General features: G+C 43.0%; 1 protein-coding gene across 2 annotated transcripts in view; it reads left to right on the top strand.

The window, feature by feature from the left end:
• The window catches only part of LOC119025075 (polypeptide N-acetylgalactosaminyltransferase 18-like), a 164469-nt gene that overhangs the window by 139073 nt on the left and 2297 nt on the right, over window positions 1-23099 (top strand). The window contains exons 10-11 of one of the 2 annotated variants that reach the window (XM_037108398.1): window positions 5513-5677; window positions 19546-19688. In XM_037108398.1, coding sequence (XP_036964293.1) covers window positions 5513-5677; window positions 19546-19688 — 308 coding nt within the window. Of the gene's footprint in view, window positions 1-5509; window positions 5678-19545; window positions 21846-23099 lie in introns of those variants that run through there. The other variant, XM_037108399.1, reaches the window with a different exon arrangement.

The following is a 23099-nucleotide window of genomic DNA, read 5'->3' as shown; positions in this document are numbered from 1 at the left end:
AGGCGTGTGTGGGTGGGCGCGTGGGTGTCGACGCAACCGAAATAACCAGGATATTCAACTTGTAGGTAAGTTTGGGCAGAAATGCAGGATTTGATGTTTGTATGAGGCTGGGGGAAAAAAAAACAGATGAGCACTGATAAAGAGGAAGCAACAAGCTTAATCAAGCTGAACAAGTTTAATCAAAGATTAAAATTTGAAACAACCTCGCCACTTGGGAACGAGAGAAAGCTTTTCTCCAACAGTTCGTGCTTTAAAGAGACCTAAGAAGACACTGATTTATCATTTTGGGGGAAAAAGTTGGTGGAGTATTAATGATTTATTTCACCAGGGAGTCAGTTTGATTCAAAGAAAACACAAACCAATTACCGGACTTTAAAAACTTTTCACAAACACTACGTGCAGGCGCTTGTCAGAGAAACCCAATTACCGGACTCTAAGAGTTTAACCTTTGACTAAACTGACGTGTTTTTCCGTGTCTGTTCGTCGGCGGGAGAGAAAAACATGCGTGACCTCCCCGCGGGATCAAATGCCACTGTGCTTTTGTAAAGACTCTCCTTCCAAGGTGTGAATTTCCAACCGGCTTTCACTTTCACTGAATAAAAAAGCAAAATGCGTCACGAGCCGTCGAATACAGCAGAGCCTGCAGGTGGAATATTTTTCCTGGTCATTAAAAGCCGATGGGCATAAAACGGAGATATGAAACGGTTGTGGCTGCGCTGAAGTAATCTATTTTGAAAATGGCCGTGTCTGTAAGCCTATTAAAACTGGCACCAGTCTGATCAGTGCACGATACCATAATGAGGCCCTCGCTCTTTCTGTGTGTGTGTGTGTGTGTGTGTGTGTGTGTGTGAGCTGAATAGTAGTAGGAACAATGCAGTTTTTTTTTTTATTTCAGTTATCTGTATCTATAAATAACATCTTTCCCAGTTTACCTCATCGTCTGCTCCCCCTCATAAACTCTCCTCCTGCACCTCTTTCTGTTCCACTTGTCTGGAGGAACCTCTTCATTATGTACTGAGACATTTGCAGCTGCTGTGTGTGTGTGTGTGTGTGTGTGTGTTTGGGTTTGTCTTTCACCACCAGAGCAGATGGCTGAGGGAAACACCAGTGATTAGTGTGTCTAACTACATCCATAGCTGTCAGAAACAAGCCCAGATAGATAATAGATGATACAGACGTTTTTCATAGACGCTCTGCTACTGTGGCAAATACGCCAGTCTGTGTGCTGCTGCTCGGAGACGTCGGGGGGTCAACGGTGTCATTATCTTTGGAGGATCGGCTGAGGAGGGGACGGAAAAGCGCTGGAGTTCACACAGCCCGGTCGGAAGATAGTCAACGTTTATGCAAACCACTGATGCGTTCACATTGGTGGCGTCATCGGATATGTAGCACATCGAAATATGTACGAGTCATGTCACCATCTCATTATGCTCTTATGACCTGGCTGTCAGCAGGTGGGGGAGATGGTGATGGCATGCCACTGACTGCCGCAGTTCAAAACTGCATTTCAACACATACATGTGTGTATGGGACCACTGGATATTTTAAGGAGACCAGTTGTGTTTGTGGCGACCAAAACAGGTGTTTTAAAGGATTAGTTCACCCAAAAATGAAAATTCAGTCATTACATTTTCAAATGCAGCTGCAGGAGGCAGCGTGAATGGCCGTGTCTTGTATGACTATATGACGTGAACCCAGTGTGTTCCGGCTGATAGGGCAGCTACAGGTCATCTGCAGGCTCATTTTGGCATTAAAGAGACCTAATTTGAGAGAGTCATGAAGATTTCGGTGTGTTCAAACTCCTATAGATCAGTGGCAGAAGCACGTAGAGAGCTTCGGACTGATGGGTGAATAGTTCTGTCTTTAACCCTTTCAAAAGAGCCTTAAACCCTGCCTGTTCTCCAGATGGTTCATATACAGCTTTGAATTGACATTGGCTAGGACCGTGTGACGGATGGAGGACTAATGGTCTTTAAAGTTTTACATACATTTTCAGGAATATTGAATAAATTATCATTTAGAACATGTTGACATGACCTCAGGAACACTTTGTAACACCTTTGTCAGCAAACACAGTTCGTCTGCACTCAGTGTTTATTGATGTTTTACACGAAGTTCCAGCCTCTTAAGAACTGGTGTGGTAGCAAATTGTCGATATGAATAATTAAGGATGTAATGGATGTCTTGGGGGCCTCTGAACTCAGTCCGGCTCTCACCCTCGGTTAGAAGACACCTCTCAACGTGAAACATGCCGTACAGTGCAGCTTTAGTCTTTATATCTAAAATGTGTCAGATTTGAGCACCAAACTGCTCCGTCCAGGTTTGATTTTTGCTTGCATGGGAATGTCGTCCACTGACAGTAGACATTAAGCACCTGGAAAACCAGCCCAGCTTAATGGCTTTATTCTGTCCACACTTGTTAATGTTTACATTTTGTCAAGAGAGATTGCTGTCTGTCTAACACAGCGCTGTGCTAATCCTTCTATTAGAAGCTTTAAGAAGCCGTGACAGGAGAGGAGATAGCATTAAGCCCTCTGTTGGCAGCTGAGCATCAATCTATTGACAGATGCGAGTTTAATCACTCTTATTAGCGCGCACACACACACATACACACACACACATACACACACACACACACACACACACACAGAGTGTTTGCACCGCGTCAACGCACTCCCTCACAAACTGTACACGCACTGATACACACCGCACTGTCGTCTCTCTCAAGGTGTTTTTCAAACAGCAGTTTAAAAGCTCCACGGCTGGTTCACAGTGTGATAATGGCTCCTGTCTCAGATTGTCCTGTTCCTGCAAGACGGTCATTATTCTCATCAATTACCACCTCAGAGCCTCCACACACTCCCTTGCAAACACACACACACACACACACACACGCCCATGGAGTGCAAGCACACAGCGGCGTTTGCGTTTGTCCTGAGCGTCGTGCGTTTCTGCGCTCGCTCTTTCGTTACGTTCTCAACTTTTCCCGCTCGTTTGAATTCCCGGGTCGACGTTGATCCATCTCGTGGGCTTCGCTCGCGTCGTGTCGCCTGTGATCCTTTGTCTCATCTTTCTGCTCTTCTGTCAGACTCGGGGAAATGCATGTCTCACTTTATGGTCGGGATCTTTAAACTACGCCAGGTGTGTTTGATTTACCTCGGCAGACGTTTTGCAGGCTTCAAAACTGGGCCAACATTTGCATTCATTACCACGTCCTTGTGTTTTGTTTTCTATTTTGTTTAGTTTTTTTTCCAGGTATGCAAAATCTCCCCCAGGCTGATATTTAGCCAGGATCTGCTTTTCCATCCCTGACCTCTCGTCTCCGTCCTTCATCACATATCACTGAATATTCCCTCCTTTTTTATTTTCTTCATTTCTCTTTTTCGTCCTTATTAGATCAGTTACAGGTGGCCTGTTTATCTCTCATATTAAAAGTGAGATTGTTAGCCTAAAAAAAATTAGCCTACTTACAGAGCTCCCTGCTGCTAATGACCAAGCTCTCTGGGAATAAAGAGTACAGCTTGGTTTTACAAAGGTGCATTATTATGAAATGCAGAAGTATCCGCTGTGGCAGTGCTAATTCTGTATATTTTAGTGGATAGAGTGTCATTATATTTATTCATGTATGTAACGCTGCTGTTCAGGCATTTTTTTACTCATGTTAAACTTGTAAATACAGCACATAATGTGCAATATGAAATAAGGAGTAATTGTGAAGTATCATAAACTAGATAACATAGCTCCGTCAAACCATTCCTAACGATGAAGCGAGTGGTAAGTAGAGACAAAATATGTGTCTCCAAAAAAACCAGCGCTGCAACAACAAGTAGAACACTACTCAATTCCATGTGTGTGCGTGTGTGTAATTTTCTTTCCCAAAACAGTTCACAACCACGAAATACAAAGGAAATACAACTTCAAAAGTTTTACCATTGATCCCTTCAAAAATAGCCAAGACGAGCCACTCCAGGAGAAACACAGACGGGGAAAAAAGAACATATTTCCAGTGTTGAAAGGGTCCCAGTTCTCACAGGTATGCACACGGGGTGATTCTCATGTGCATTCGGTTGGGAACAGTTTGTGCGGACGCCGAGACAGGGGTAAGGTTGAAGGAATTTTATTTTTAGGCCCTCAGGTTGTTTAGTTCCTCAGGTAGACGGGCACTGGATGAAGGCTCGTGCTCAGGCAGGTGGCTCAGCAGGTGGAGTAGCTGGTGCTCACGATAACGGGAGGCTGAGGCTTAGATGGAGGCTCAGGTGAGCGAGACATGGAGGATCCACAGAGGGATCCTATGTATCAGTGGCGGAGCAGGCAGCGGTCAGGAGGCAGGGCGGGTGTGATGGCTGTGGAGCTGGAGTACGGAGTTGCGCTGGCTGTGGGAATGACGAGGAGACACAAAAATGACTCACAAGGAAGAGCAAATAGTCACAAAAGGTAGCACTAGTGACGAGTGGACGCAATCAGGCAGCGAGCGGAGAGAAGATGAGAGTATTTGTGAGCCGGCGCTTTACACAGCCACCTGATGCTGACAAAACCTGGCACATCTCTGACCCAAAACACTGAAAGCACCTGTAAAATGTAAGAGCCACAAGCATGTGTCGAGAGTCATTCTTTCCATTTAAAGATATTACAGCTTCTTAATCCGATGTGCCGCATGATTCCTGTAATTGTTTTAAGTTATTATTTCCCGGCGGTTAGCTGTTTGGTTGTTTGACTATAAAGGCGTTTGCTGCGTTTTAAGATCCCTCCTGAAAGAGAGATCTGTTGAAAAAGAAAAGAAAACGGAGCAGAAGTGCACTTTCAGAACCCCTGCGGGCGATGATGAATACGATGAAGTGTCCTCTAGGTGTCCTTTAAGCTAGAAAATGTGTTTACGTGCCCCTCAGTGGTTAGTTGATCGTTCCCTGCGTGGTTTTATTAAAACGTGGTGGTACTCTCAGCCTTTTTTTATTTCTATTTTTTTCACCAGCGGTTGGTTTGTTTCACCATAAAAGATCCCAACTTCCTGCACACTGGTGTCCCTCTGCATGAAGATATTTGATAAGTGAAATGAGATAGAAGTGACAATTTTAAAAATAAATTAAAATGTATGAAAGATAAAGGAAATGACAAGTTGAATGGAATATAAATAATCACTGTATGACCTACATGGAAAGATTTCTAACTGAAGGTGGAAAATAGTACAAAGGCGACTGAGGTGTGTCTGAAGGTTGAGGGGTTCAGCCTAAGCTGCAGACATCCAGTCTGAGTGGTTTCCAGAAACCAGATCTCCTGCAGATCGTTTGATGTTGCAGAAAGTCATTTGCATACAAATAAGACTTGGGGATGAGATGAGATTTGGGACGAGAGCTGCTCTGTCGAGAAATCCTCGACAGCACACCTTGATTTTGTGAGTTTTACAAAGCTCATGAAAGAAGACGGCGGGAGCAGACCGAGTGTTCCCACCCCTCGATGTTTTTCTTACTTTCAGCCGCTGCGGTCTGATTGTTGGTGTGTCTGTGTCCCCCAGCAGAATGTGTACTACACCAGCTCCCAGCAGCTCCACCTGGGAGTGCTGAGTCCGACGATCGACGACGACGACAACAAGTGTCTGGTGGACGTGAACAGCCGGCCCAGGCTGCTGGAGTGCAGCTACGCCGCCACCAAGCACATGAAGCTCACCTGGACGTTCTCTCAGGTAAACCACACTCAGAGAGGCGCAGTTGTAAATGTGCAGCTGTGAACAAGAAAGACGCGGCGAGCTCCGGCTGCGCCGTGTTACAGCCCTTCAGCGTGGCTGCATCTTTGATCTCACTGTTTGTTCGTTGGTATTCTGTATGTAGCCGGAACTTCCTGCTGGTTCTTGTCTGCCGGACCGAAGCGCCTTGGATTTACAGCGCGTTTTCATGATTCAAATGAGTTGGATCTGTACTTTTTTTCCTCCCCACTTTGTTTCCTGTAGAGCACAGATCATTCTTCGACTTTTCTTTTTTTTTTAATCCGGTAGGCGTTTTAAAAGCCCATCTTCTTCAGTTGGATAATGAGCTTTCACACATCCACAGTTTCTGACTTATCACAACCTTCTGTCTTATTTTTAATCTTCACACTTTTAATGTTGTCTCAAAATGTGACAGATAAGTAGAGGGAGCTGGATAATTAGTATAAAGAAGGCACTACTATATTCACGCCCTAGGCATCTCTGCTCGGTGTGTGTGTGCATTTGTACGCCTCTCCCTGAGCGTGTGTGAGTGTGAGCGTGTGTGTGTGTGTTCTGTGTTTGTCCAAGACATCAGAGTGAATAAGAGGATCCCTTACAGGAACCATCATTCAGATCCTTCCTCTCTCTCTCATTCTCTCCCTCTCACCCATCGTCCAGTGTCCTCAGAGAACAATACCTCCCCATCCTTCACCCTCCACTTTCCTCAATATCTGCAGCTAGTGGGCACACCGGCAGGAGAATCTGCCTCTAATTAGCATCATCCAGAATCCAGAATCTCACTTCTCACTCATGTCAGAAGTCAGAGAGATGAAACCCATTAGGCACATCCCCTCTGGGTTTTTTTTTTTTTTTTTTTTTAATGAAAACGAGAAGCCCATTTTCTTTTTCTGTCTTGAAAAGTTTTGGTTTGGAAGTCTAGCGAGGGCCTGAGACTGAACCGCTTGCTTTTCGAACAAAGCAGATGAAACGTAAAGATGTGTGAAAGATTCAAAGGGGAAGGGGAGGAGAGAAATGCGATACGGCAAGTTCAACATTTGATCACACTCCTCTGGTCAAACTTGTTCCATCAGTGAAAAAGGGGATTAAATGTTAAAGTTGGCGAGTGGACAGAGAGCGCATACCAAATGGCAGCTCGGGGTTGAAGCCAGCTCATCCTGTAAAGCTCCTATCCAGCACTAGTGATGCAACAGTTGGATCACCAGTGATACACCAAATCACTGTCTGCTCTGCTTAAAAGCATGGCGGATATTAGCCAGACGCACAGGTGACACCTGCACTCCACCACCTTTTAAAATGGAAAATGTTGTCCCCATCACTTTGTACACGCCCATTTCCTAAAAGTGTCCCGCACCAAGAAATGTTGACTGAACAGTGAGAAGTCCTCGCTCTCCATCAGCACCCTCTGAAACTGGCTGCCGCTGATTCTGCTGCAAAATAATGACACAGATCTCAGCCAGGACTTAATCTGTACTGCTAAATGGCCTGAATGTAAAATAAGGCCAGGTAAGAAGTTAACCTGTGTGGGAAAGGTGTTATTGTTGGAAGATGTCATCAACATATACTGTAAAAATCTAAATGTGCACCATGACACAGACTGATTAGGAAGCACTGTCAGTGAAAAGTGCATTCAGCCATGAGCATTCAACCCAAATGTTGCAGGAATCGTACAAACACATCAGCCTTCGTCTCTTTTCTTACACACAGGCTGATGAGATTTCAGACCGCTACAGACAAAGTGTCGAGTTTCCACTATTGCGCAACAGAATGTTCTGCTTGCTTTTGTCGAGCCGACTCTGTGCTTACTGGTAGCCAACGCTACTGTACATGGCAAGCAATGCTTGCAGGGACGGGTGCATCTCTGTTGATATTGTGACTGGATGTAAAAGGTTATGGATAGACACACACGAAAACATTTCCAGAGTACAAATCTGAGCACTGGATGAAACCGCATTCAAAGTTCATTTTTCATTTATGTGTGGCTTGTTACAGACAGGTCAAGGTTTTTCACTGAGGGACTTTTGAAGAGCTCTTTTTCTTTTTCTTCAACCTATAAATCAGAAAATACTGACAACAGCCAAAACCCATCCGCATAGCCCATGTTTTAGGAATGAAATGTTATGTGACTGATATTTGCACAAATGTGTATAGATATAAACACAAATGGAAGGTTTGATGTATGTTATGATATGTGATAAAATGAGCACCTTAATGTGTATTTTGGACATTAGTTTTTCTGTCAGCCAGTTCAGCTGCAAAACGTCCCAATGCTGGCTGTCCATGAGGACATGGTGTTGTCTAAGATACACCTCATTACAAACAAGAGTGATGCGCAAGCACAACACACACACACACTGTCAAGTTACAGAGTTATAATGGCCAACAAGTAGTTCCTTATTTATACACCCGGCAGACACAGACCCTCACATTCATTAACACCATTATGATGCAGTGATATGATATGATATGATGAATGTAAGTAGAGTATTCTGTCTGTATCAGCTAAATGTCATCACTATTTTACTTAGATTCTGACTGTATTTGCTGTTGGTGCTGGACAGGTAGCATATGGTGGATTTCTTTAGATTTCATTAAAACAGCTGTCCGTTGCAGCCGGGAATTAGGTTAATGCTAGCTTAGTTGTGCCTGTAAAAGCTACGTTCACAACATAATGGAATCAGCTGCCAATATTAAAGAAATGAATGAGTACAGCTTCAGCTGTAGCTTGACATTCTCTCTATTTTGCGCTGTTTAGCCATTTAGAGTGACGTCTTAAGCCCTCCATCAGGCAGTGTGTTCTGAGATGAGGGGGATTATTGTTTAGCCAAGCAAATAATGAAGGACGCACTCTCTGTTAAAGCGACTAATGGTCCTCAGGCACATCCACTGATTTACGCACGTCATTGTCAAGGTGTCAACACCCACTACAAATTAGGCAAATTGGCAAAATGTAAAAACTAGCAGCTGTTTGCAAGAAGCAGCTCAAACAAGAACAATTCAAATAGCGCAAGACAACTAATATTACACGTGGTTTCTCCAAATTCAACGCAAAATGTCACTTCTAATGAATCCTGCAGTCTCAAAATTATTCAACCCCTTCATGGCAAGCATCTGTAGTACTTCGTGGAGCACTCTTTTGCTGTTATGACCTGCTGCAAACGTGATGCACCAGCTTCTGGCAAGTGTATGTAAAGTTATTTATGCTAATCAGGATGCTAGGAGTCTGATTACACAGCCACAGACTTTAGCTTTTTACACTGGTTGCACTCTCTCATTCAGGTGAGACAGCACATCATTCATGTGCATTTTTGTCTCATTTATTTAAAAAATGATGTAAATGATTGTGAGCAGGAATACATTTGTTCGAAGGCAGCTGTCCAAACACCCCGTTGGTGTTATTTTTATGTGCCATTTTTTTAAAGGGGCATTGCATAGTTGTGAAGAATTCAAACTCAGAATGTTAATATTTACAGTATTAATGAGCTAATTACGCAAATTGCCAAATGTTTTCCATAACTGAGTAAACAAGCTGTTCTCGGGGGGAAATAAGTTCCCAGGAGACTGTTCGAAGCTAGAAAGGTGGAAAGAGAGTATGACAGTATGACAGAATTTGTTGTGTCGTCCTTTAAGGTCAGTTTGTTTGTTCAGTTTATTTCAAATCAGTCAGTATTTTTTTTTTTCTGCCCCAAAGCTACAAAGTGCACCTTTAAATCTGACCTGCTGAATATCAGGCGCACTGGTGGGACCAATGAAAATGTTTAGTCACACCTCAGAGTCCTCACCCCGTCAGGCTCAACACTGTTACTAGCATGGAGTGGACGCTGATGCATAATAGCCTTTGGCAATTACAGTTATTTTTGCGTTTAATTATAAGGACAGTTTCAAAATAGATTCAACGCCAACGAACTTAAACAGATGCATACCAAACAAGGTGGCCAGCAACCAGGTGAAATTATCCACACACACAAAATCAATGATGTGGGTCAATTAAAATAAATAATGATAAAGTACAAGTGAGCCGCTTAGATGAATTATTGACTAACCGACAACAGATATGTGTGTTGGTGCTTTATGTCGACGCGTGCGCCTGTGTTCATGATCTCCAGCTCTGAGGGTGTTGAGGAGCTGACGCGCAGGAGGAGACGAGAGAGGCGAGGAGGAAACAGGTGTGGAGCCCCAAGAAGTCAGGAGAGAGAAACAGATGAGAGGCAGACAGAGGCGAGGTGAGAGGAATGAAAAGGAAGGAGCGACAGAGGGTCAGGGAAAAGAGTCGGGGAGAGGCAGGGCTGCGGAGATGTGAAGCGGGCGAGAGACGGGGAGACAGGGAGGCAGCGCGAAGCAGTCAGTATATGTGAATTATTGATCAGTAGATCCTTTACAATATTGAACTGAGCTTGACCCGAGGGGAGCAGCCATCAGTGGCGAGGAAGAGAGAGGGAAGGAGGGAGGGAGGGAGAGAAATGGAGAAGTTGCCTCACGAAAAAAACCTGCCTGAGAGCAGGTAGTAGTTTCTATTGCAGCAGGTGGTGTTTCCTGACAACAGGTTTTTATTTAGTTGCTCTGCCTTTATGTGTCCTCTGATGGACACCGCTTATCTCAAGGCAGCTCAATAAAAAAAAAAAAGGTTTCAGTTTGGCTAATGCTGAGCACAGGTTCACCGTGGAACACAACGCTGGAGCAGAGGAGCGGTGGGAAAGCGAGAACGGTTTGTTTCAAGCGAGGCGGCAGCTCTTCATATTGATCACAGCAGAGAGCAGCACCGGGCTGCCACGGCTCTTTCATTGTAGCTGTGCTCCCGTTGTGTACCCCCCTTTTTTTTTTTTACATACGTCCTAGATAATCATGTACATGTAGGATATGACAGGCGCTGTATTGATCACGCAATGAGGGATCTGAGCGTGGTTCCACTGGTGTTTGATCACGTTCCACTCATTCCAATCAGTAATCCGTGAGGGCACCCAGGCGAGCAGCTGCTCTCCAGGAGCCTGTGAGCACTGCAAACACCAGCTCATGTTTTTTTTCTTCACACTCGGCGCGCGCTGGCTGTGGCTTGAGTCAATAACATTTTGGAAACTTTATAATTGGAGTCATTGAAGTATTTGTGTACTGCAAATATTAAATTCTGCTTGCTTAGTGCGATATGAAAGAACCTTTGGGTTTAAATATTTATTGTTTTGACTTGTAGTTTGTCAAATCTTTGAAGTTCAGTATGTTGGAACTGCATTCTCTGCAGAATGAATCATATTTTTTTTTCAACCCCATGATTTCTCTAGTGCTACCAGTTACCTTTTGTGCAAGTCATTTTGCAAGGCAGCCTTTTCACATGAAGCAGCTGAACACAGCACAGTGTACATAATTGATAGGTGTGTTAATACATGTCATGCAAGGCAATAAAAACATGTATGGAGGAGGTAGGCGGAGATCAATACATATGGACCCAGGGGCCACACATGTACACTGTTCTTATGATAAAAACTTTGGGCTTAAATGTTTCACACTCATGGATACCTGAGTAGAGAGGAGCTTCACATGCAGTTATTACACTTAGCACTTGGACTGTGTTAGATTGAGCTAGGGGAAACATAAAGAGGTGGACAATAAGTTACAAGAAGTAGGGAAATGTAACTGTTGATGCCAAAGCAAACAAATATGAAATGGTTTATGTGTTTGTTGTATGGAAAAACTAACTTTTTAAAGATATAAATCATGGAATGTGTTTGCACTTGATTAAACATCTCCCTTTCAGTATAAATCAGTTCCTTTGTTGTTACTTAATGTTCTTATGTTGGCTCAACTTCATTTACTAGTGGAATTATAGTCCTGTAAAAAGAGTTGGAACAACAAGTTGAGCCAATCTAAATATCCTCAAAGAATTGTTTAATGCTGAAAGAAAGCTATTTAATCATGAGGAGATGTGTTCCATGATATTTTTTGAGGAGTTATTTTTTGAGTGATCTAGGGATGCCCAAATGTTTTCCCTTTGAGGGCCAAAACTAATACGTAATATTCGGCCACAGCCCAAAGGCAATTGTATTATTTTGTAATATTTTGCAATTGTATTTGACCCCTTCACTTATATAACGCTGGCTCAATGTAAAACTCAGTCGTGTGTGTTAAGAGTAAACACATACGACTGAGTTTGATTAACATGTTTGCACCACAGACGGGGGCTGTGTTTTGCTGTCTTATTATCTGCAGATGGAGGAACACAGACATTAGTCATTCAGGATTCAGTTTTGTAAATAGAGTGAATCTGCGGTGCATCAGTTAGCGGGGAGCGGAGGTGCGTCACTGCTGCGTCCCACTTGTGTAAAGATGAAATCAGTGCATTCCAGCATGAACATCTCGTCGAGTGTGATTTGCATTTGCAGAGGCACTTCACGCTCGGTGCTCCACTCGTCGCCGCTCTTTGTCTCCCTGCAGTGCTTTTATTCACCACATCCTCTGAGGTGAATGACTTGGTGATTGAGCACCTGGCTGACAGATTGCCTGACTTGCAGGCCAACCCCGCTGACTGGCTGTCCTGATGGCTTTCTGGCTGACTGGCTGTCTGACCGACTGATTAACTAGTGTTCCCGCCTTAATAGCAGGGAATCAATAGTGTGGTCCAACTCTGCACTTTCCAGAATGACAGAAGGGCTCACTGCTGAATTGAGGACAAGGTGCTGGACGAAAGCCAACTATTTGTCTGTGTGTGTACGTGGAAGATTGCAGGAACAGGAGTGTGTGTGTGTGTGTGTGTGTGTGTGTGTGTGTGTGTGTGTGTGTGTGTGCGTGTGCGTGTGCGTGTGTGTGTGTGTGTGTGTGTGTGTGTGTGTGTATGTGCTTGTATATGCTTTAACACAGCTTCTGTACACTTAGTCTGAGCTGAACTCCTCAGGGAACCCAAGAGGTAAAGCTAAGACTTTTAAGTACATTTGTTGGAAGTCAGTCAGGAGGTCGTACACTATGAGAAAGCCAATTGACTGTTTTTAGCAGAGAAGGTAAGAAAGACCACTGTGATTACTTTAATGGATCATACGTTCCGTTACTGTACCATATATAGTTAAAGCCATCACACTATGACAAGTCCCTCCTGCTATAAAGTTCCATTAGCAGCTCACAGCGGCAGGCAGTGTAAAGTGTGAAAATGTCAAACCCAGTGCTCATGCTGTTTCTGACTGCAAAAAATGATGGAGGATCAGTGTATTATATGTAATGCAGTGATAAAAGGCTGTAAAGGCAATGGCCTTAAAGGGACAGTTCACCCAAAAATGTAAATTCAGTCATTATCTACTCACCCCCATGCTGATGCAAAAGTCAGGTTAAATGTCACAGTCCACTAAACATTTCTGGAGTGTCACTGCAAAACAGCGTAACAGCGTTCTCCAAAACAACTGAGGTAGATGGGGACTTGAAAAAACGACAAGAAAAATCAAACATTTAAAGGCTTCATACAGCTCAGCTGGCTTCATCTAATTCTCTGTAAGCTGTGTGATTCCAGATTTATTTTAGAAGACATTTTGCATTCTCAACATGAGGTTTAGCTTGTGCACTCACTTCAGACAGGTTGTTTGCTAATGCATTTTTTAGCTCCAGCTAAAATAGGGTATAAGAGACTTGGATTACACCACATGAGCTGCATGGAACTATTTAGATTTGTTTCAGTTTTTCATATTCTGCAAATTTTCAGGTTCACACTTTTATTTGGGGGTCTTAGTAAACTGGGTTTACATACTGTAATTTTCAAAAAAACACATTATTCTTCTCTTATGGTGCATTGCTGCAGCACCCCTTTTCACACTGAATGTAGCGACAGAGTGAGACATCTCGTCAGTGTTCAGTCTGGTGAGGGTTGCACATGCATACGTTACTTAAAGGGCAGGGTGTAGCTGATCAGAGGCAGAGTAGGGCGGGTCATGGCGAGCAAGGTAGTGTGATCTAAAATAACGCTGCTACAGCAGTAACAACTGTACATGTCTGCTGACTGACGTGTGTATATATTTTATGATAGATACATAAAAATACACATTTATATAACGTCTGTGACACACTGATGCAAATAAGTTACGGAGGTAAAGTCTCGGCTCCAAACCAGGCGTTTCAGGCTGTGCAGGAGCAGTGTTTTCTGTGGGAGTGGAAGCTGTGTGCTAGATGTGTTCTCATGTCAGGACTGCAAATCTCCATCAGAGGAGTTTCGTCATTCGTATGCAGATATGAAAAACAGTATTCTTTTATTGTCCCACAAATGGGGAAATTTGTTAAAATCACAATTTCCTTTCTCTCAGACCCCTCCTCTCCACACCAAAACAGTTAGTGAAAGTTGAAACTGCAAATTCCCGTGACTGGAACATACAGAATTCACTGCCAAATGTTTGTTTCAGGACCAACACAACTTTTTCAAGGACAAATGTTTCAGTGCTGGTGTTTTCTTTGTCAGTTCAGGAGTTTTGGCTTTTCGATGGCAAATTCTACTCGATGACAAAATTCACTGTATCAGCTCTGGCTCCATAAAAATACACATATCTGGTACAGTGACAGCATTGTTAATCATGTCACACAGGAGGTAAACCAGAACAGTGAGTGAAAAAGACACAAAGGCGCCACAGAGCTGAGTTGGGTGATAACTCTCTCTAAGTTTGTCACTATGAGCAATCCCTTTCAAAATTCTAGTCATTTAATTTAACTGTTATTCTAAAAACATTCTTTAGAACAGCTTTGATGTACCTTGTTATGCTGGCACATAAGCAGAAATTGTAAGTTGTCTTACAATACAAGATTTACCTTTAGAAAAGCTCAGCATTCTCATAATGACCACTATTTCCTGCAGCAGAGACAGACCTCCTCTGCTAAATTACAGACCGCTTCCTTTGTTTTATCACATTTATACACCCCTCATGAAATAAAACAAGAGGTCTAGAAGTCTTCAGGGTGAACGGGCTACTGCACATTTAATGAATGAACCGTGACTGTCTGGATCTGTCAGATGTATCTCAGCAGATGGGAGTGATTGATTGATGAGGAGGCGTCAGCAGTTACAAACCCCATACATCTTCTGGTCTTTGCTCCCAGAAACTTGAAATTGTTTGGAGACTTTGTAGTGGAGTTTCTATCTGTCTTGTCAAGATGGACCTGTAATTCTTCTCCCAGAGATATCATCTGAGAGCAAATACCACTGAATCTGACTTGAAAAGATTTATCTAACCAAACCTCAAGCTTCGAAATCAGACAAAGTGTAAACCCGATGTTTTGGATTAACGCACAACCCTGGTGGTGTTGTGTTGCAGTTGTTGCTCGCTGTCTTGCCACTAATGTACCTGTGGTCAAAGTCATGCCAGTAACTCAAATAAACACCAGTGATCCTGCGATCAAACTCAAGCAAATGCTGAAGGATGAAACATGAAACTTGCTTCTCTTTCTTTATGAGCACTGACCGCTTGTTAGCCAAAGCTTAGCACGCTTGGTAGCTTACAGCGTGGTGGGCTTGTTTAACTGATGAGACTTTCTCCAACCACCACACATGCTCCACCTCTTCTCCCAATTTGATTAGCCATCGTCAATGGCGGGTGCTGCCAATATGGAGTCGGATGGTACCAAGCGCTTCATTCTGGCTCTTCAGAAGCCTGTGGGTGATGTCAGGGTGGTCCTGTCTGCTAGTTTACAGTAATGGATCAGTGCTGCATAAATTCATTGTTCTTGCCACTGGGGGACAGTTGCATAAGCAGTAAAGATTGTGTTTTACAGTATAAACCCCTTTAGTAAATGTGAAGTCTTTCATCTCCTGATGCAGACGAGGAAGGCGTAAAATAAAGCAATCACCCAGAAATGTGCAACAGACCACAACACAATCAATAGGCATAATAAACTGGCAATCTCAGTCGCTGAAAGCTCCATTAGGTCAACCTCTTTCATTTGTTGTTGGAGCGTGTCTCTCATCCTCCTTATAAAAAAAGATAATTTACCTGCTGATTGGATTTTCAGAGGCGTCGCGTTCCACCTGCCTCGCACGAAAGTGCTCCTAATAAAAAAACCTGAACTTTATAAAAGGGATTCAACTGGTCGATCATTAAAAATCAAATCGGATTTTGCTCAGTTCCTAACACAGCGTGGCGCAGTGTTTCACTCATTAGCCCGGGATCAATTTCAACAGAGGCTAACCTTGGAAAATCCAATATGTGAAGTCCAGCATGGATGGGACTGCACACCTACTCTCTCATGAGTGTTTGTGTGAGATAGTGCACACGTGTTGGTGTGACACCGGAATGTGGACAGTTTGTTCCGTCATGTGATCCCACCTACACATGCCGGCCGGCCGATGTGTGGACAGACTGCTCCGTGCAGAGGCAGCTGTGCACACAGACAAGCGAGCCGAGGGAATCGATAGCTTTTTTCAGTAAGCCTCAAGGAGAACGTGACTGTGTTGTTGCTGTTGTACACAGGTTGGTGCTTTTTTTTTTTTTTTTTTGTATTTGTAGTGTAATCAAGTGTCCACAGAACGAAGAGTTAGCAGCAAGGTTCAGAAACACTTAAACAACATGGTACACTCAGTTCTGCTCCCAGGCCTCGACAGATGGTCGTTCCTCTGTATATGTGTGTGTTTGTGTGCATGTGTGTGTGCGGGCTTGTGTTATAGTGGAAGATGTACGGCGTATTGATTTAAAGCAAAGCAGCCCTCCTAAAGCAGGCAGCCAGCGTGACACAAATGGGTTCAGTCTCCTCTCTGCCAGGGCTCGGGCTCATTAAAACATATTACTGTTCTTGCCATGTAGCTAAGGACCTACTTTGGGTGCTAGCCTATTGTTCAAGAAAGTAAGACGCACACACACGCACACACACACACACACAGAGGGGAGGTAGGGGGCCAGGGGCTCGTATTAAATGACAATAAAGTGAGCCTTTTATTCAAAGTGATGTTGTTTGGAAGAAATACAGTGTGCACACACACACAGCTACCATAAACACACACATTCACACACATATTTTGCATTCCCACAACATCTCCCTCTGTCTCTCTCAATTCAGTTCACTTCAGCGTGCTTTATTGGCACAAATAACGAATCCGCACTTATGCCCGAACATCTAGATAACAATGATTAAAAATAATACATTGCATAGCAAACACCCAGCGCATATTGAATCCAAGTGTAAGATTAAATAACTCGGGCAGAATGGATTAAAACAAGAGGAATGTTAACTTGATTGAAAATTTAAAAAGAGAAGTTGTTTTGTTCGATCAAGTTTATATAACTCACGGAAAGGAAGAATTTAAATCACATATTCACTACTAAAATGGAAACTATGACATCCATTATGGCCATTGAAAGATGCAGGAGGACAAAAGCGAACACAATAAGGACTCGTATCATGACAACAGCAGTACATGCAGATGGTGGTGGTGATGCCTTTAAACTTCGCTACAGTTTTTTTTTTGTTTTTTCAACCATCACTTTTTTAGCTTTGTTGCTGGAACACATATAAATACCAATGATTTAAAAAAAAAAAGAAAAAGCGTGGTTGTGCATCCAGCACAGCAGACTTTACCCCCTGCCCACTGCTTCTTTCAACCATCCAATGTGACATCAGCTGGCCAAGCGACAAAAAATCAGACACTGCTGTGCCCACATCTTTACAGAAACATGTCTCCACCACAACATCACAAATCAAGTGTATGTGGAACAGCAGGACGAGGAGAGTTGGCCTCCGTGTTTTTACATTATTGATGCTCACACACAGTCAAAGTGGATGGAGACCTGATCGAAGTTTTAATGTGAAGCATTCATCTTGTTGCTGCCATACATTCATCCTGATGCAAATTTAATTTAACTACCACATAATGACAGTATTTCCTGGGTGTGTTCATCAGCTAAATTGTTGTCTATAAGTTCTATATTTATTTTATACGTTGTATATTTGTTTGAAGGAGATACAGCTACAAACTCTTAATTTGCTATGCAACCCTGTGTTGTATACTGAGTAAGGTTCAAGGTGCTGAATTTTGATTGATTATTTGATTACAAGACTAATTGTTTAATTGACAAATACAGTAATACATATAAAATGATAAGACTGATGTGACATTTATAGCTTCAAGTTCTGCATTTGGTTCTACCTTTTTAAAACTGTGGTGGTTACATATTACTCTCATGTGAAAAGCACAGAAGGTAACATAATTTGATTCCCAGCAGCACAGCGCTTACTATTAAAGACACATTAATTCTACTTTTTTTTAATCACATGCGAAGGGGTTTGCTCCACTCTGCAGTTACTTTCAAAATATTTTTTAAGAATCTTCCTAAAAGTATGCGTAACACTGCTGCTGGCCTGAATAAATCCTGTGGCGTCTCTTCGTTGGTGACCTGATGACTGACGGCCTTATTCACAGTACGACCTTGAAGAATTCATTGCTGCAGCGTGGAGTCTGTCCACTGTATTAAACTGGGTCTAATATGTGATTACAGGCTGTGAAATTCCAAACACAAGGTCAAATACATACTGACCATGTCTGGCAGATGATACGCCCATGCAGCTGTGCTGTAAAGTGGCTCATAATTTTTACAGCGTACCTCCAGCAGCTGGAGGGATGCACGCTGTAAAAGATCAAGAGACTCACACTTTTCTTACTTTACTAAAGTTATTGGCTGTTGGACCGCAGAGAATACCGACTGGCCGGTATCTGTTGAGATTTAAGGTGCAATGCACTGTGTTCCTCCATTCATTGTGTGGCTCAAATTAGACATAAATTGATTTATAATTGATGTTTTTTATGGATGCCTATAATTTATGTTGAGATTAGGTTCTGTAGTCAAAAGTGTTTTAATTGGACTGAGGTTTGTCAGGTCCCCGAAGTCTAAAACTGTGTTTGTGTTGGCCTGCAGGAGATTCATAATGACAAGTGTTCTCCGTTGAATACTACTCAAACAGAAATTCTCCCTACAGTGTCACGCTTTATCACCAGGCTGAAGCTACTTGTCTCAGTAACAGCACATGTCCTGAGGCACCGAGGGCCCTTAAGTCCTCATCATCAAGTCAGTCCATGAATTCAACTTACCTGTGTCCCGCAGCAGGGTTCTATCTGTACCAGACACTTGACTTTTAGTAACTTTGCCTGAGTACTGTATCTATTTGTTTATGCTGTGCATGTTCTCATCTGCCTCGCTAAATTATGTTTGATAAGCTTATGTTGATCTGTATTTGCATCTTGTGTATTTGTGTGGTTCTGTTTTGTCTACCTCAAGCACACACTAGGACAGACTTGATCAATTAATCAATCCATCTTTCTTTGTAAAGCGGCAATTCACAACAAAGGTAATCTCATGAGTGATCGGAAGGTCGCTGGTTCGAATCCCAGCTCTGGGCTGAGCTGAGCTGCATGTCGAAGTGTCCTTGCCTTGTTCTACTGACTTCTTCTGGTCAAAGCTCAGTCAGCTCAAAGTCAAAAGGACAGGCTCACCTATAAAACTTACTTAGCAAGTTATTGGGCAAACCATCTGTCTGTCAGTCTACCTTGGGTTAATTTGAACCAATCAGATCAACAGTATATCTCGAAGCCTTGTAAGATGGATCCGTGTGCTCATGTGATCAGTTGAACTTGTGAATCCACTGACCCTGCAAGGTAATTAGTTAAAAACTGCAAGCAAGAATGCTGAATTTTCTGTCCTCAAGATATAAAATTGTAAGAACTATCTTACAATGTCATACAAGTGTCTGAAAATAATGGATTTGGCAGCAAAACGTAGCACTAAGTAGAGCTGCATTCATCGCTTGTCTTATCCATTTTATTCTTTAACAGCCTCACCTTGTTGTACATGATCACTTTTATTCTGTAAGATCCCACTCACCTCCTTCCTCTCTGTCTCTCTGTGTCCCCTCAGGGTGGCTCCATCCAGAACATCGAGTCTCAGAATTGTCTGGAGCTGGTAGAGAGCAAACAGTCAGAGTTCACTTTCCAGCTGGCCATTCAGGAGTGCACCGATCAGAAATGGACCATCACTAACATACTGACCGTCCTGCCACAGTGAGCACACTGGCACCAGTCAAGTAATCCCCTTTTTCGCGATGGACTAACCCAGTAAGCGAGGAACTTCCAGTGAGAATTTTCCGGCTTCACCTGATAATAACCAAACTGACCCAGACCCGAGATCGACCTTCGCAGAGTTCTGGTTCACGTAAAAACAATTAAGAGTCCAGTTAGGAATGGACTAACATGCTGACCTAAGCGGCGAACTTAAGTGTCCAAAAAATGGGCTTGGATACCAGACCTATTTTTAACGAGAATCTGCACAGGAAGAGATGTGCTTCAATCAGACACGGATCATCAGTAACCTAATAACCATTTTATACCAATGACCTGAGAGAAGAGACACTCACAGATGGTGCCGGGGCTCTTAAAACTTCCCACTCTGCAATCGAAATGAGAAATATAGTCGCTTGTTCCAGGGGGCAGACTCATGAAATCATATAAGCACTCTGGTTATTGCAGAAGCCGGCCTGTGATGTATTTTGGGTCCCCATCCACAGTTTAAGATGGGGCCCGCACTCCCTCAGTCTCATTGCACAATCACCATAACAAATCGAGTGAGCATGGATTCAATATGTTTGTGGGGAGAGGGTGCAATGCAAGGTGTGTGGCTGCACTCATTCCAGAGAAATCGAGCAATTGCGCAACGCAAACTGGCTGATCTATTGCACAAATTATGTGGAGGAGACAGCTTTTGATTTATTACCGTTACACATTACTTGACTCAGCGTAGGCAGGACGGGTGCCGCAGCTTCCCCCAGTTCCACAAAGACGAGAAAGAAAGAAAGTGTGACGAGAATATCCAGCAAGGATTGGGGACTGTGAAACCTTATCTCTCTTAAGTTTCAGGGTGCACTTAGTAATTTATTCGAGCTGTCGATCACGCTGGCAGGTGCCATATTCGTGAGTACAGGCGCAAGAGGTTCATCCAGAAAAGAGGATTTAAGACCTCCCAGTTCCTCTAACACCAGCACCCAGCTCGACTCCGGCTCATGCAGCACAAGGTCCCAGGCAGACAGAATCAGGGGTTGTGGGAGTGTCAGTCTACGGCACGAAAACTTAATGTGTGACGTAATGTCGTGAACTTTAACCTCCCCGATCCAGAGGGTGGCTGTAATTCACATAAAATCAGTAGGCCAACCGGCATTAATCAACAAAGGAGAAGCTGTTTCGACTTTTTCGCCACAGCCAAACACACACACACACACACACACAACACTACCCTCACTCAAATCAACCAGAGGACAGCCGTTCTCATCCGCAACACCCGATTGTGTCTGATTGCGGCCGTAGTGATGTTGAAAATGTCGGGGTTGGAGAAGATGAAGCACACCTCAAGGATCCCACCCTAGGTCTGATTTCAAGTCAAGCACATCGGTCCAATGAAAGCAGGTGATCTCAAAGCAGAGGATCAGTGATGCGAAAGCTCCAACATCAAATCGATACGACAAATACGAATACTCGGTCCACATTGGGGTTTCTAATTATTTTGTCTTATTTAAGCCGTCTATGCTAAATGTTTTATCCTGAGTTCACCAAACAATATACTTTGAAATCTGACCTGCCGTAACAGCTTTAATAAAGCTGCCTGTATACACAGCCTCCATACACCCACGCAGTACTGAGAGGATGTCTAAACAGGCAAAATAATGGAGAAAAAAAAGCCTGCGTGGGTGTAAGATGGATGTGCCGGAGCTTTAACAGAGCGAAAAACTCAAGGTCAGATATTTACTGTCCTATTTCAGGGGTCTCTGCCTTCACAGTCCTCTTTTTGAATTTCAAGACCTGAGGCTTACTACTTCCATAAATTCAGCCAAGAAGAAGTTATGTTACTTTGATGATCCACGACCCCTTGATAACACTCACATCACTGAGTTGTGTCCACGGGGAAGCAGAAGCTATGAAAAAGACTGTTCGGTCCCTGTCAGCAGCCGGAACATGTTGTTACATGTTTGATGCACCAATCACCTGCACACACCAATAACTGGGCATACCTTTTCCGTTAAATGTGAATAATATTTCTGGTTTATTACAGCTCAGGTCTTATTTTTGTAGCTTTAACCATTGTTTCTATCAGTGATGGTCATAGTAACAACCAGGTTAGTCAGACGGATTTGAAAATAAAATAAAGGCAAACTGTTACTCACTGCTCAACCTGTTGGTTTTACATTGTAAGCAAATAATCTCGTCTGGTCCCTGACCTCCCAGGTTGCTAGCTGCGCAGCTAACTGGGCTAACCAGCTAATGGCAGCTACATATAGCAGCAGTTAGCGGTGACTCTGGTGATGTGTGGCCCCCCTCTTCCCTTCGAATTTGAATTTTGACAGGTGGCCAATTCTCACATATCGCACCTTTAATGTAACGTGTCACATTTAATGCAAAGTGTTTCTATCATGTTGAGTTAGTTTGAAAAATAATATGATTTAGTCTGATTAAATTCAACTTAATGCAGACTTATAAACTGTTTATTTAGTTATTACATATCAAACATGTAGTAATTTATAAACATTGACTCAACACAATGGAAAAAAATGACCCTTGACATTGAACTTTTCGGCAAGTTATTCTGGGGGTGTTGTAAACATCTGTCACAGTTTACAGATGGACTTCCTGGTTCAAATAGGACCTACGACACTAACTAGAGTTATGGAGGCACCACTCTCCCTGTTCAGTGAGTAATAACTACTGACATATCAGGTACACTCACTTTTAGTTTCACCTACAGTTTCAGTGGTATCTGTAATATGGCTACTGTCAACTGGTAGATACTTTGGACTCACAAGGATCACTATAAAACTAACAATCGCAAGCAGCAAAGATGTCTCCAGTCAATTTACCGATTACTTAAGTGGGTAAGATATTAGCTAAAATGAAAACGAAAAAAAATGAATTTAGGTCCATGTTGTTTTATATCAGCTATTATTTGCACATCCCAACCCATAAACACTAGGATCATGTTTAAATTCAGTCCTGTGTTAGAGTTACTTTATGAGACGTCAAGGACAGCCAGCTGTGGTGAAAACATCCCAGTGACAACTTGATGAATTCTCTATCATGTCATTTCAGGTGGAGGTACAGGTAGCTAGCCTTCAGTCACCTCTTCTTCTTCAGATGCAGACCTTGACATGGCCCCAGCTTGTCTGTCAGGTTTCTGCAAAAAAAAAAAAAAAAGCAAGACTCGAGGCAGGCAGAGAGTAGAGACCAAAAGTGAACTTTAATAAAGTAAAGCTGAATCCAAACAAAAACTGGCAGGCTCCAAATACTGAGTAAACAGGCAGAGGCAGATCCAAGAACTGAGGAAGAACAAAAATGCAAAACCTAAGCTGAGTACAAACCGATAAAGCACAGGGACCTCATGTAGTAAACACAGATGAGACACAAACAAAGATACAAATGGAAAGAGGGAAA

Source organism: Acanthopagrus latus, chromosome 8 (genome assembly GCF_904848185.1).
Source record: "Acanthopagrus latus isolate v.2019 chromosome 8, fAcaLat1.1, whole genome shotgun sequence".
In the NCBI taxonomy this organism is placed as follows: Eukaryota; Metazoa; Chordata; class Actinopteri; order Spariformes; family Sparidae; genus Acanthopagrus; species Acanthopagrus latus.
The sequence above is the reverse complement of the archived record's forward strand: the minus strand, read 5'-3'. Positions and strand labels throughout refer to the sequence as shown.